The 14,484-nt window shown below is 42.4% G+C and overlaps 1 protein-coding gene across 5 annotated transcripts in view; it reads left to right on the plus strand.

Annotated features, from left to right (window-relative positions):
* ATP2B3 (ATPase plasma membrane Ca2+ transporting 3) overlaps window positions 1-14,484 on the plus strand; it is a 375,958-nt gene that overhangs the window by 231,882 nt on the left and 129,592 nt on the right. For all 5 annotated transcript variants that reach the window (XM_075324261.1, XM_075324258.1, XM_075324259.1 and 2 more), the window contains exon 4: window positions 14,005-14,202. In XM_075324261.1, coding sequence (XP_075180376.1) covers window positions 14,005-14,202 — 198 coding nt within the window. The remainder of the gene's footprint in view (window positions 1-14,004; window positions 14,203-14,484) is intronic.

Below are 14,484 nucleotides of genomic sequence, written 5' to 3' on the forward strand. Positions count from 1 at the left end.
GTCGTTCTTCTGCCTATTCGGTCAATATACCATACAGTCATATGAAAAAGTTTGGGCACCCCTATTAATGTAAACCTTTTTTCTTTATAACAATTTGGGTTTTTGCAGCAGCTATTTCAGTTTCATATATCTAATAACTGATGGACTGAGTAATATTTCTGGATTGAAATGAGGTTTATTGCACTAACAGAAAATGTGCAATCCGCATTTAAACAAAATGTAACCAGTGCAAAAGTATGGGCACCCTTATCAATTTCTTGATTTGAACACTCCTAACTACTTTTTACTGACATACTGAAGCAATAAATTGGTTTTGTAACCTCATTTAGCTTTGAACTTCATAGGCAGATGTATCCAATCATGAGAAAAGGTATTTAAGGTGGCCACTTGCAAGTTGTTCTCCTATTTGAATCTCCTATGAAGAGTGGTATCATGGGCTCCTCAAAACAACTCTCCAATGATCTGAAAACAAAGATTATTCAACATAGTTGTTCAGGGGAAGGTACACAAAGTTGTCTCAGAGATTTAAACTGTCAGTTTCCACCGTGAGGAACATAGTAAGGAAATGGAAGAACACAGGTACAGTTCTTGTTAAGCCCAGAAGTGGCAGGCCAAGAAAAATATCAGAAAGGCAGAGAAGAAGAATGTTGAGAACAGTCAAGGACAATCCACAGACCACCTCCAAAGACCTGCAGCATCATCTTGCTGCAGATGGTGTCAATGTGCATCGGTCAACAATGCAGCGCACGTTGCACAAGGAGAAGCTGTATGGGAGAGTGATGCGAAAGAAGCCGTTTCTGCAAGCACGCCACAAACAGAGTCGCCTGAGGTATGCAAAAGCACATTTGGACAACCCAGTTACATTTTGGAAGAAGATCCTGTGGACTGATGAAACAAAGATTGAGTTGTTTGGTCATACAAAAAAGCGTTATGCATGGAGGCAAAAAAACACGGCATTACAAGAAAAGCACTTGCTACACACAGTAAAATTTGGTGGAGGTTCCATCATGCTTTGGGGCTGTGTGGCCAATGCCGGCACCGGGAATCTTGTTAAAGTTGAGGATCGCATGGATTCAACTCAGTATCAGCAGATTCTTGACAATAATGTGAAAGAATCAGTGACGACGTTGAAGTTACGCAGGGGATGGATATTTCAGCAAGACAATGATCCAAAACACCGCTCCAAATCTACTCAGGCATTCATGCAGAGGAACAATTACAATGTTCTGGAATGGCCATCCCAGTCCCCAGACCTGAATATCATTGAACATCTGTGGGATGATGTGAAGCGGCTGTCCATGCTCGGCAACCATCAAACTTAACTGAACTGGAATTGTTTTGTAAACAGGAATGGTCAAAAATACCTTCATCCAGGATCCAGGAACTCATTAAAAGCTACAGGAAGTGACTAGAGGCTGTGATTTTTGCAAAAGGAAGATCTACAAAATATTAAAATCACTTTTATGTTGAGGTGCCCATACTTTTGAACCGGTCAAATTTTGTTTAACTGCGGATTGACCATTTTCTGTTAGTGCAATAAACCTCATTTCAATCCAGAAATATTACTCAGTCCATCAGTTATTAGATATATGAAACTGAAATAGCTGTTGCAAAAACCCAAATTGTTATAAAGAAAAAAGGTTAACATTAATAGGGGTGCACAAACTTTTTCATATGACTGTATGTGTCTTATGATATCAGTGGGGTTGTCTCCCCTTAATTTCAAAATTACTTACTGAAGTTTGGTTTTATTTTTTCAAGATCTTGAGTTACTGCCTTCAGAGCTGCATTCGCAATTCTGCAGACACCTCAGCTGAAATCTCCTCGCATGTCTTTCTCATTGGTTCAGTGTCCTTCTCCATTAAATGTCAATATGTGACCTCGAGAAATTTACAGGTCTACATAAGAAAAGTGTGACTTCTTCTATCCTTTGTCGACTGATAATGGAACTGATGGTGTCTACGAGATCCTTCATAGAATCCTTGCATACTTACATAAGTGGCCAATCCAGATGTTTCACCATGGCTTAATTGAATCATTGGAAGGATGGAATAATAGTATGCTTCGAATGTAATTAAATCACTTACACCTCCTTTTATCCAAGAGCTTTAAATGGTTTATTATTAAAGGCACACCACACATTATCCTATTACCGTAATCTTCTGAGGGAACCATAAGATTATCCAAATAGCTTCATTATGTTCTCCATCCTGGTTACTGGTGGAAACATTCATCCTTGTGGGTACTAAGAAGTCATTATGCAATGCCCTGATGGGGATGTAACCATATTTAATACCACAACATGATATGATCTTTGTTCCTTCAGTTACCATCCATTTATACTGTGAAACTTAAGACCAGATGCTGAGAACCAAAGATCGATGTACCGTAGAGTCAACCATTTCTGGTTGAACCCGATGGCCCTTGAGGGACCTTCCAACTCTACCATTCTATGATACTATTATGGCCTATGGTAGGACAATTCTTCCACCTTTGCTTTCGGTACCAGTGTAAATCTAGAGAGGATTTCCCATTTCTCCAAGAAGAAAACATCAGCAAGCAATGGTATCCAAGAGGGAAGCAAATAAATGATTTTCTACCCTTTCTCTAGTTGAGTCAAAACATCTCTACTCTATATAGATCCATTTGTTAAACCAAGAGGACACTTTATATACCAGTTAGCATATAAATTTATTCCATAACTCTTTCGGTATGTCATAGAGTCTCACAGAATGACTGTAGACCTCTCAGACTCGAAGAGGAGGAAGTGTTGGCAAATTACCCAGGTGTGAAAGAATCCATCCTGGTAAACATCTCTACTCTATATGGGGCACTTTTGTTAAACCAAGAGGACACTGTATATACCAGTTAGTTTATAAACCTATTCCATAACTCTTCCGGTATGTCATAAAGTCTCACAGAATAACTGTAGAACTCTCGGATTTGAGCAAGTGTTGGTAAATTATTCAGGTGTGAAAGAAACCTCCCGGTAAACATCTCTATTCCATATGGGGCCCTTTTGTTAAACCAAGAGGACACGTTATGTACCGATTAGAATATAAACTTATTCCATGACTCTTCCAGTATGTCATAGAGTCTCACAGAATAACTACAGAGTCTCAGACCTCTCCAACTTGAGGAAGTGTTGGCAAATTACGCTGGTGTGAAAGAAACCTCCTGGTAAACATATCTACTCTATATGGGGCCCTTCTGTTAAACCAAGAGGACACTTTATATACCAGCTAGTATATGAACCTATCCCATAACTCTTCCGATATGTCATAGAGTCTCACAGAATAACTGTAGACCTCTCGGACTTGAGGAAGTGTTGGCAAATTATTCAGGTGTGATGGAAACCTCCTGAAACCTCCAGGTAAACATCTCTACTCCATATGGGGCCCTTTTGTTAAACTAAGAGGACACTTTATATACGTGTTAGCATATAAATTTAGTCCATATCTCTTCTAGTATGTCATAAAGTCTCACAGAATAACTGTAGACCTCTTGGACTTGAGGAAGTGTTGGAAACTTACGCAGCTGTGAAAGAAACCTCCTGGTAAACATCGCTACTCTATATCGGGCCCTTCTGTTAAACCAAGAGGACACTCTATATACCAGATAGTATATGAACCTATTCCGTAACTCTTCTGGTATGTAATAGAGTCTCACAGAATAACTGTAGAACTCTTGGATTTGAGCAAGTGTTGGTAAATTATTCAGGAGTGAAAGAAACCTCCTGAAACCTCCCAGTAAACATCTCTATTCCATATGGGGCCCTTTTGTTAAACCAAGAGGACACTTTATATACCGGTTAGCATATACATTTATTCCATGACTCTTCCGGTATGTCATAGAGTCTCCCAGAATAACTGTAGACCACATGGACTCGAGGAAGTGTTGGCAAATTACCCAGGTGTGAAAGAAACCTCCTGAAACCTCCCGGTAAACATATCTACTCCATATGGAGCCCTTTTATTAAACCAAGAATACACTTTATATGCTGGTTAGAATATAAACTTAATCCATAACTCCTCCAGTATGTCATAGAGTCTCACAGAATAACTGTAGACCTCGTTGACTTGAGGAAGTGTTAGCAAATTACCGAGGTGGGAAAAAAGCCTCCTGAAAACTCCTGGTAAACATCTCTACTCCATATGGGGCCCTTTTGTTAAACCAAGAGTACACTTTTTATACTGGTTAGAATATAAATTTATTCCATAACTCTTCCGGGATGTCATAGAGTTTCCCAGAATAAGTGTAGACCTTTTGGACTCAAGGAAGTGTTGGCAAATTTCCCAGGTGTGAAAGAAGCCTCCTGAAACCTCCTGGTAAACATCTGTCTTGGAACATCTCCTGTCCATGCCATCGGTATGTTCCATCATCAGATTGATCCAAGTGCCCATTCAGGAAGCTTCTCATGACACACTCTGGAAAATATCCAGTAAAGACCATTTCAAAAAGTTATCAAGCCTTCTCTAATTCTCAACTTGACCAGTTAAAGGGGTTTCCAAAGAACAAAGTTCATTTTAAAGTTCATTTTAATCAATAGATCTTGGAATAATAATAATTTCCACAATTGGATGTGCTTAAAAAAAAAAATGTTCCTGTGCTGAGATAATCTTATATAGGTATCCCTGCTATGTACTGTGTAATGGATGTGTCTGACCGTACAAGAACATGGTCTGATCATACAACATCTCCTGAGAAGGGGAAGAAGCAAGAGATTATTAATACATTACAGATCAGGATCATAGATGATTCTTTTTGTGAGGTAAAACATTTCTTTGTCTGCGTTTAAAAATGTTTTACCTCACAAAAAGAATAATGTGCAATCCCGTGCTGTATACTTTATGATTGTGCATTTGGTTATGAATTGGTTGGATCGTATGGACCACACATTGGCGGTTAAAGCTATGTTCAAGCAGGTAGACCATAAAAGATGTACTACAGTTTAAGAACTGACTGATGAAAAATATCTACCTACTGGAATGTAGTCGTAAAATCCAATGTGTGGGGATGGATGGATCGTCCCTGAAACGCGTAGTCCAATAAAGTCCCTAAACCTACTGTGATCCTGTGCCAATTTATCCACAGCAGTGCCCAGCTGATACTACATCTCTCTCTCCTCGGCTAAGACATTGTCGTAAACCAATGTACATAATCTCTATGGCGCCTAAAATGAACCAATTGGTTTTTAACATTGGAGCAGTAGCTAATAAAAATACCACCATTAACCTCGGTGTATTGTAGGATGCAGAATATCTACTAATACTACCTTCAAGCCATTAACGAGAGTTATGGAACCCACCACAGATAAGAAGAATGGAGGTCCAGCACTGAAAATAATAGATACAGCACAGCAGCTAGTCTCTACAGAAGGTAGAGGAATTATATTTCTGTCGCCCATTCCGGTCATTTCCACAGCGAGAAAGAAAATGTGAAGCTTTGACTGTGCAGCTCTTTACGAGAACAGTCAATTCTGACCTTACTAAATGCTTCCATTAGTCACACTTCCCAGTGCTGAAAAGGTCTGCACTGTATTAAAGGGCTTTGACGTTAAATCGTTATTATAGTATCCTCTGAAAATGGACCTTTCATTGCCACAAGTCACATTCAAATGTTTTACTAGAATGGTGAGACGGGGCCGTACAGGCTAAGGAAGAAGCGAGGTCCAAAATATCTTCTGAAGGAGCAAGTGCGAATTGATTTGTAGGATCTGGTCCATCAGCTATATTAGTAATTTGTGGCCATAAGCCCTAAGAACCACTGCCTACCTGCTCTTCTTTTGATTAGCCGGCCTGGTGCGACATCTTAGTGGCAGAGTAGCACACATATGGTGTTGGGCTAATCAAAAGAAGAGTCACAGATGCCGGCAGGTATGGGGTGGTCCTCAAGGCTTCCATCCAGTGACCATGAATTACTGACGTAGCCGATGGACTGGGTCTTGGCAATCGATTTGCACTAACTCTACTCAGTAGAAGTTAGTATATTGGGGTCTCATCTGTTATGGTGTCCCTCTGTGATATTATGAGGCAGGTGTTATAGGTAGGGTAGAAATTGTCATTGAAAGCCACAGATGTCGGCAGGTAGGGGGTGGTCCTCAAGGCTCCCATCCAGAGACCACAAATTACTGACGTGACCGATGGACTGGGTCCTGGCAATCAATCTGCACCAACTCTACTCAGTAGACGTTAGTATATTGGGGTCTCATCTGTTATGGTGTCCCTCTGTGATGTTATGAGGCAAGTTTTATAGGTTGGGTAGAAATTGTCATTGAGAGCCATAGATGCCACCAGATAGGGGCTGGTACTCAAGGCTCCCATCCACAGACCGCAAATTACTGACGTAGCTGATGGACTGGGTCTTGGCAATCAATTTGCACCAACTCTACTCAGTAGACGTTAGTATATTGGGGTCTCATCTGTTATGCTGTCCCTCTGTGATATTTTGAGACAGGTTTTATAGGTTGGGTAGAAATTGTCATTGATGTCAAGTGATAGAAAGAGATGACCATCATGGTAAGAAGAAGGTGGTAGAACTGTCCCTTGGCTAATCGAATAGGTAGCAAGTATAGGATATAGGAGACAAGACATAAATCCCCATGACTTACAATTATGGTTGAAAAGGCCATTTGTGACAAAAACTGGACATTGATAAATGAGGAGTCGACTCTAGACTGTTATGTGCACAGACGCGCACACATGGAAAATAATGTAAAAATAAGGTCCAACTTAAAACATCTCCATCTGACCTGCCCTGTTCTTGTACAGACTAGAAGTCCCTAAAAGTTCTTGCGCAGACTGAAACGACCCTAACTGGATGACTCAGATGACCACTCGAACTTTTGCTTCCCAAGCGGCCATTGACGGATCCATGTTCCTTCTTAGGAATCCGGGGGAAGGTGCTGAGTAAAATAATCTGCCAGCAGAAACACTAGGCAAACAGGCTGTAGTTCCAAGCAGGGTCTACTTTAGAGATATCAGCACCGTGAAATGGAAGCCCGGGGAAGCTTTAAATAGTTACATCCACCAGGTGATAGGGCAGACTAAATTACTGCATTGGAAACACTTGTTGGCATAAAGGTAATGAACACACAGACAAAGTGTTCAGAACCAGGACAGCAACTGAACCTGACTGTGGCTAAGTGAAGAGGGAAATGAACCACAGCACAAGAGGCTGCTGGATGAAATCCAAGGCATGACAGACTTTATAAACTACAAAGAGCTCAGAAGAAACTTTAAAAATATAGTCAACCCAGATAAAGTAGAAAATGAATGGAAGGAGCTAAAGAGTTGTGGTGAATGACTGCTACTGGTCTCCGGTTATACGTGATGACCCCCAAGGATCAGTGCTCGGTCCGATGTTATTCAACTTATTTATTACGTATATACATGACAGGAGTACCAGCATTGTTTTTATTTTTCAGATGATGCAAGCTATATAGTATAGTGCAGTCTGCGGAGGAGGTTTCTAAGTTAGACCTCAACTGGAGGGATAATGTTCTGGACTTGTGTGTGTAAGGGCTCGGCCCTGACCCCTTAGCTTCGGTGGAGGAAAATCACAAGGGATTGTGGACAGTTGTAGCTTCCATTTTTATGGGAACAATTTGGGAAAGGCCCTTATCTGTTCCCCATAACTGTGCCAAGTGCACAAGATCCATAAAGACACGTTTAGGGTAGTGAGGGTTTGGTGTAGAAGAAGACCAACATGGATCCAACCTCAATCCCATCCAACACCTTTGGGATGACCTAGACCGGAGATTGTTACCCCAACCTCTCCCCAGCCTCAGAAATGCTCTTTTGGATGAAGGGGCAAAATTTACCACAGAGGCTCCAAATTTTTGTAGAAATGCCTCCCAGAGGAGCAGAAGTTGTTAGATCTGAAGAGTGTTTCCCCAATCCCTCCCTAACATCAGTTTCTGACCTCAGAAATGATCTTCTGGATGATGGGGAAAAAATTCCCACCAAATGTTTGTAGAAATGCCTCCCAGAAGAGTGGAAGCTGTTATATCTGAAGAGTGGCCGACTCCATATTTGCACCTGCACCTTCAGGCCGTGTCTCTGCCTTTGATGCAGGCTCACATCGAGCAAGACACTTTCACGGCACTTGACAAATTATTTAATCAGCCATCAAGTGCCTGAATCAGCTGCAGGTGGATCGGAGATGATGATCTGCACAGCACAAGCGATCGGTGGAGAAGAACATGACTGGCCGCACATGGATCCAACCTCAACCCCATCCAACACCATTGGGATGAACTAGACCGGAGATTGTTTCCCCAACCCCTCCCTAACATCAGTTTCTGACCTCAGAAATGCTCTTCTGGATGAAGGGGCACAAATTCCCACCAATTTTTTGTAGATATCCATCCCAGAAGAGCAGAAGCTGTTATGTCTGAAGAGCGGCCGACTCCATATTTGCACCTTCACAACCGATGACGTACATGTACGTCATCAGTTGTGTCCCTGACTTTGATGCAGGCTCACACCGAGCCAGAAACTTTCACGGCACTTGACAATAATGATTTAATCAGCCATCAAGTGCCCATAACAGCTGCAGGTGGATCAGAGATGATGATCTATGCAGCACAAGCTATCGGGGGAGAAGAACATGACTGGCCACACATGGATACATCCTCAACCCCATCCAACACCATTGGGATGAGCTAGACCGGAGATTGTTTCCCCAACCCTTCCCCAAAATCAGTTTCTGACCTCAGAAATGATCTTCTGGAAGAAAGGGCAAAAATTCCCACCCAAATTTTTAGATATCCATCCCAGAAAAGCGGAAGCTGTTATATCTGAAGAGTGGCCGACTCCATATTTGCACCTTCACCTTCAAATGGCTGTGTCTCTGCCTTTGATGCAGGCCCACACTGAGCCAGAAACTTTCACGGCACTTGACAAATTATTTAATCACACATCAAGTGCCCATAACAGCCACGGGTGGATTGGAGATGATGATCTATACAGTACAAGCTATCAGTGGAGAAGTACATGACTGGCCACCCATGGATCCAACCTCAACCCCATCCAACACCTTTGGGATGAACTAGACCGGCGATTGTGACCCCAACCCCCTCCCTAACATCAGTTTCTGACCTCAGAAATGATCTTCTGGAAGATGGGGCAAAAATTCCCACCAAAATTTTTGATATCCATCCCAGAAAAGCGGAAGCTGTTATATCTGAAGAGCGGCCAACTCCATATTTGCACCTTCACAACCGATGACGTACATGTACGTCATCGGCCGTGTCTCTGCCTTTGATGCAGGCTCACATCTAGCAAGAAACTTTCACTGCACTCGACAATTATTTAATCAGACATGACGTGCCCGTAACAGCCGCGGGTGGATTGGAGATGATCTATACAGCACAAGCTATCGGTGGACAAGAACATGACTGGCCACCCATGGATCCAACCTCAACCCCATCCAACACCTTTGGGATGGACTAGACCGGATATTGTGACCCTGGCCTCTCCCCAACCTCAATTTTTGACCTCACAAATGCTCTTCTGGATGAAGGGGGCACAAATTCCCACCAATGTTTTGCAGGTATCCATCCCAGAAGAGCTGAAGCTGTTATATCACCTTTGGGATGAACTATACCAGAGACTGTGACCCTGGCCTCTCCCCAACATCAGTTTTTGACCTCACAAATGCTCTTCTGGATGAAGGGTCAAAAATTCCCACCAGAGTTTTGTAAAAATACTTCCTAGAAGAGCGGAAGCTGTTATATCACCTTTGGGATGAACTAGACCAGAGATTGTGACCCTGGCCTCTCCCCAACATCAGTTTTTGACCTCACAAATGCTCTTCTGGATGAAGGGTCAAAAATTCCCACCAGAGTTTTGTAGAAATCCTTCCTAGAAGAGCGGAAGCTGTTATATCTCAAGAGGGGCCGACTCCATAGACGCACCTTCACAACCGATGACGTACATGTACGTCCTAAGCCGTGTCTCTGCCTTTGATGTAGGCTCACACCGAGCCAGAAACTTTCACGGCACTTGGGCACTTGAATCAACCATCATGTGCCCATAACAGCCGTGGGTGGATCGTAGATGTTGATCTGTACAGCACAAGCTATCAGATGGTCTATGGAGGTGGAATGAGTGGTGTATTGTGGAGGGGGCACATACTTTAGCCAATGAGATATAAAGTAGATGACTAGTTTGATGGTAAAGGCTGCGGACACAGATGATTAATTGACTTTTCTGATACAAATGATATTGGATTTGGCTAATGAGTGGCACGGCCTCGGTGTAGAGCGGTGGAGACACGGCGTGGAGGGATGTGATGTTGTCAGACAGGGTGATTGGCGGCATGAATCACACTGTATGAAAGTGTCTACTTGTATAAAGGCATTGTAAATCTTCATGTCAGGAGGACGTCCGGGTCAGAGATGTCCTGATTATACGGACCATCAGCATCATTGATATAATTAGAGACTACAACCATCGAGGGAGGACGATTATCCTTCTTCTGCATTTTACGAAAGCGTTCTTCCTTCTGTTGGTTGATATCTTGAGAATCCACACCATCTTATTCACCAGCGGGGACTACAAACGATTTCTTACTGGTTTCTAGGGATAAGTATACTTGAAAACCCAACTTATTCGTCTACACTATTGTATTAATGGGTCTTGGATTGACTTTGAGCTTTCAGTTTCTATAAGATACAAAGGTGATAGAATTAGTAAAAAAAGGGTCAGAAACAAAGTCTATGGGCTATGACTGATCTAACAAAATACCCTTGGAGTGAATGGGCTGAGATGCTACTATGACCGCTATTTCTGGAAAAAAAGAATAATCTTAATCTAGACAATATATTGAATATTCCTCCATAGACCCATATTTTCCCAATATACATACAATGCTTTGGTTTTTGCCCATTTTTCAGGAGCTGAACGCAAAGATCTGAGACTTTTTCTATGGGCACAAAAGGCCTTTATCTCTCAAATATTGTCCACAAATCTGTCTAAATCTGTGTTAGTGATCACTTCTCCTCTGTGGAGATAATCCATCCATCTCACAGGTGTGGCATATCAAGATGCGGATTAGACAGCATGATTATTGCACAGGTGTGCCTTAGGTTTGCCAGCCTGATTATTGCATAGGTGTGCCTTAGGTTGACCAGCATTATTGCACAGGTGCTCCTTAGGCTGGCCAGCCTGATTATTGCACAGGGGTGCCTTAGGCTGGCCAGCCTGATTATTGCACAGGTGTGCTTTAGGTTGGCCAGCATGATTATTGCACAGGTGTGCCTTAGGCTGGCCACAATAAAAGGGCACTCTAAAATGTGCAGTTTTATCACATAGCACAATGCCCAGATGTTGCAAGTCCTTCTTCTTTGCCGAAATAATCCATTCACCTCATTGATTAGACAGCATGGTTATTACACAGGTATGCCTTAGATTGGTCAACATGATTATTACACAGGTGTGCCTTAGGTTGGCCAGCCTGATTATTACACAGGTGTGCCTTAGGTTGGTCAGCATGATTATTGCACAGGTGTGCATTAGGTTGGCCAACATGATTATTATACAGGTGTGCCATAGGTTGGCCAGACTGATTATTGCAAAGGTGTTCCTTAAGTTGGCCAGCATGATTATTGCACAAGTGTTCCTTAGGTTGGCCAACATGATTATTATACAGGTGTGCCTTAGGCTGGCCACAATAAAGGGACACTCTAAAATGTGCAGTTTTATCACATAGCACAATGCCCAGATGTTGCAAGTCTTTCTTCTTTGCCGAAATAATCATTCACCTCATTGATTAGACAGCATGGTTATTACACAGGTATGCCTTAGGTTGGCCAACATGATTATTACACAGGTGTGCCGTAGGTTGGCCAGACTGATTATTGCACAGGTATTCCTTAGGCTGGCCAGCATGATTCTTGCACAGGTGCGCAATAGGTTGACCAGGCTGAGTATTACACAGGTGCGCCTTAAGCTGGCCAGCATGATTATTGCACAGGTGCGCCTTAGGCTGGCCAGCATAATTATCGTACAGATGTGCCTTAGGCTGGCCACAATAAAAGGACACTCTAAAATGTGCAGTTGTATCACACAGATGTTGCTAGTCCTTCTTTGCCGAAATAATCCATTCACCTCATTGATTAGACAACATGGTTATTACACAGGTATGCCTTATTCTGGCCACAATAAAAGGCCACCCTAAAATGTGCAGTTGTATCACACAGCACAATGATGCCACAGATGATGCAAGTACTTCTTCTGTGCCGAAATAATCCATTCACCTCATTGATTAGACAGCATGGTTATTACACAGGTGTGCCTTAGGCTGGCCACAACAAAAGGCCACCCTAAAATGTGCAGTTTTACAGTATTTGGAGGTGCTAAAACTAGTCAGTACATGGTGTGACCATCATTTGCCAGTCTGATATCTGCCCTGTACAGTAACACCAGGATTCATCCATGAAGAGAACACCTCGCCAACATAACAGACACCATCGAATGTAAGCATTTGCCCACTCAAGTCAGTTACGATGACGAACTGCAGTCAGGTGAAGACCCCCGATGAGGATGACGAGCAGCAGATGAGCTTCCCCAAGACTGTTTCTGACAGTTTGTGTAAAAATTGTTTGGGTTTTGCACAGATTGTTGCAGCAGGTGTCTGGGTGGCTGGGTTCAGATGACCTTCGAGGTGAAGATGCTGGATGTGGAGGTCGTGGGCTTATGTGGTTACACGTGGTCTGCAGTTGGATCTGCTGCCAAATTCTCTGAAATGCCTTTGGAGGCGGCTTATGGTAGACAAATTCAATTCACAGGCAACAGCTCTACAGTCAGCAACCAACTGCACACTCCCTTAAATCTGGCAACATCGGTGGCATTGTGCTGTGTGATAAAACTGTACATTTTAGGGTGACCTTTAATTATCGCCTGCCTAAGGCGCACCTGTGCAATAATCATGCTGTCTAATCAGTGAAGTGGCTGGATTATCTTGGCAAAGGAAAAGTAAAGTACTTGCAACATCTGTGGCATTGTGCTATGTGATAAAACTGAACCTTTTAGGTTGGCCTTTTACTGTGGCCAGCCTAAGGCACACCTGTGTAATAAGCATGCTGTCTAATCAGTGAGGTGGATAGATTATCTCAGCAAAGGAGAAGTACTTGCAACATCTGTGGCATTGTGCTGTGTGATAAAATTACACATTTTAGGGTGGTCTTTTACTCTGGCCAGCCTAAGGCACACCTGTGTAATAATCATTCTGTCTAATTAGTCAGGTGGATGGATTATCTCGGCAAAGGAGAAGTACTTGCAACATCTGTGGCATTGTGCTGTGTGATAAAATTACACATTTTAGGGTGGTCTTTTACTCTGGCCAGCCTAAGGCACACCTGTGTAATAATCATTCTGTCTAATTAGTCAGGTGGATGGATTATCTCGGCAAAGGAGAAGTACTTGCAACATCTGTGGCATTGTGCTGTGTGATAAAATTACACATTTTAGGGTGGTCTTTTACTCTGGCCAGCCTAAGGCACACCTGTGTAATAATCATTCTGTCTAATTAGTCAGGTGGATGGATTATCTCGGCAAAAAAGAAGTACTTTCAACATCTGTGGCATTGAGCTATATGATAAAACTGCACACTTTAGGGTGGTCTTTTACTGTGGCCCGCCTAAGGCACACCTGTGCAGTAATCATGCTGGCCAGCCTAAGGCACACTTGTGCAACAATCATGCTGTCTAATCAGTGAGTTGGATGGATTATCTCGGCAAAGGAGAAGTACTTTCAACATCTGTGGCATTATGCTGTGTGATAAAACTGCACATTTTAGGGTGGCCTTTTATTGTGGCCAGCCTAAGGCGCACCTTCTTAATTTTGTTTTCTTTCGGGGCTTCAGATTACTTTTTTTTTTTTTGCAGATGTGTGTACAATGCAGTTTAGTGGAAAATGTATTATGTAGGAGGTTTTTTTAGTACTTTGCCCATTTTTTATAGTCTGTTGACTTATTACTCTGCTCTTGTTTCCCTCTAAGGTTTGTCTGAGAATGTAGCAGACTTTGAGAAAAGAAGACAAATATATGGTGTGAACTTCATACCTCCCAAAAAACCCAAAACCTTCCTGCAATTAGTCTGGGAAGCCCTCCAGGACGTGACTCTCATCATCTTAGAAATTGCTGCCATCGTCTCCCTGGGCCTTTCATTCTATGCACCACCAGGAGAACAGAGTGAAAGTAAGTATACTGCAAAAGTGAGTACACCCCTCACATTTTTCTAAATATTTTATTATATCTTTTTAAGGGGACAATACTGAAGATCTGACCCTGTGATACAATGTAAAGTACTGTGTTTCCCTGAAATTATATTATTTTTTGCTTCGAAAGATTTGCTAGGGCTTATTTTCAGGGGAGGTCTTATATTTTCCCATGCTTAAATGTATTATTCTCCACGTATTGCTAAGTTTACCCCCAAAAGAAAGCAGGCACCCCCTAAAAGAATTGCCCTTACCAGACCCC

This window comes from Anomaloglossus baeobatrachus, chromosome 9 (assembly GCF_048569485.1).
Source record: "Anomaloglossus baeobatrachus isolate aAnoBae1 chromosome 9, aAnoBae1.hap1, whole genome shotgun sequence".
NCBI lineage: Eukaryota > Metazoa > Chordata > Amphibia > Anura > Aromobatidae > Anomaloglossus > Anomaloglossus baeobatrachus.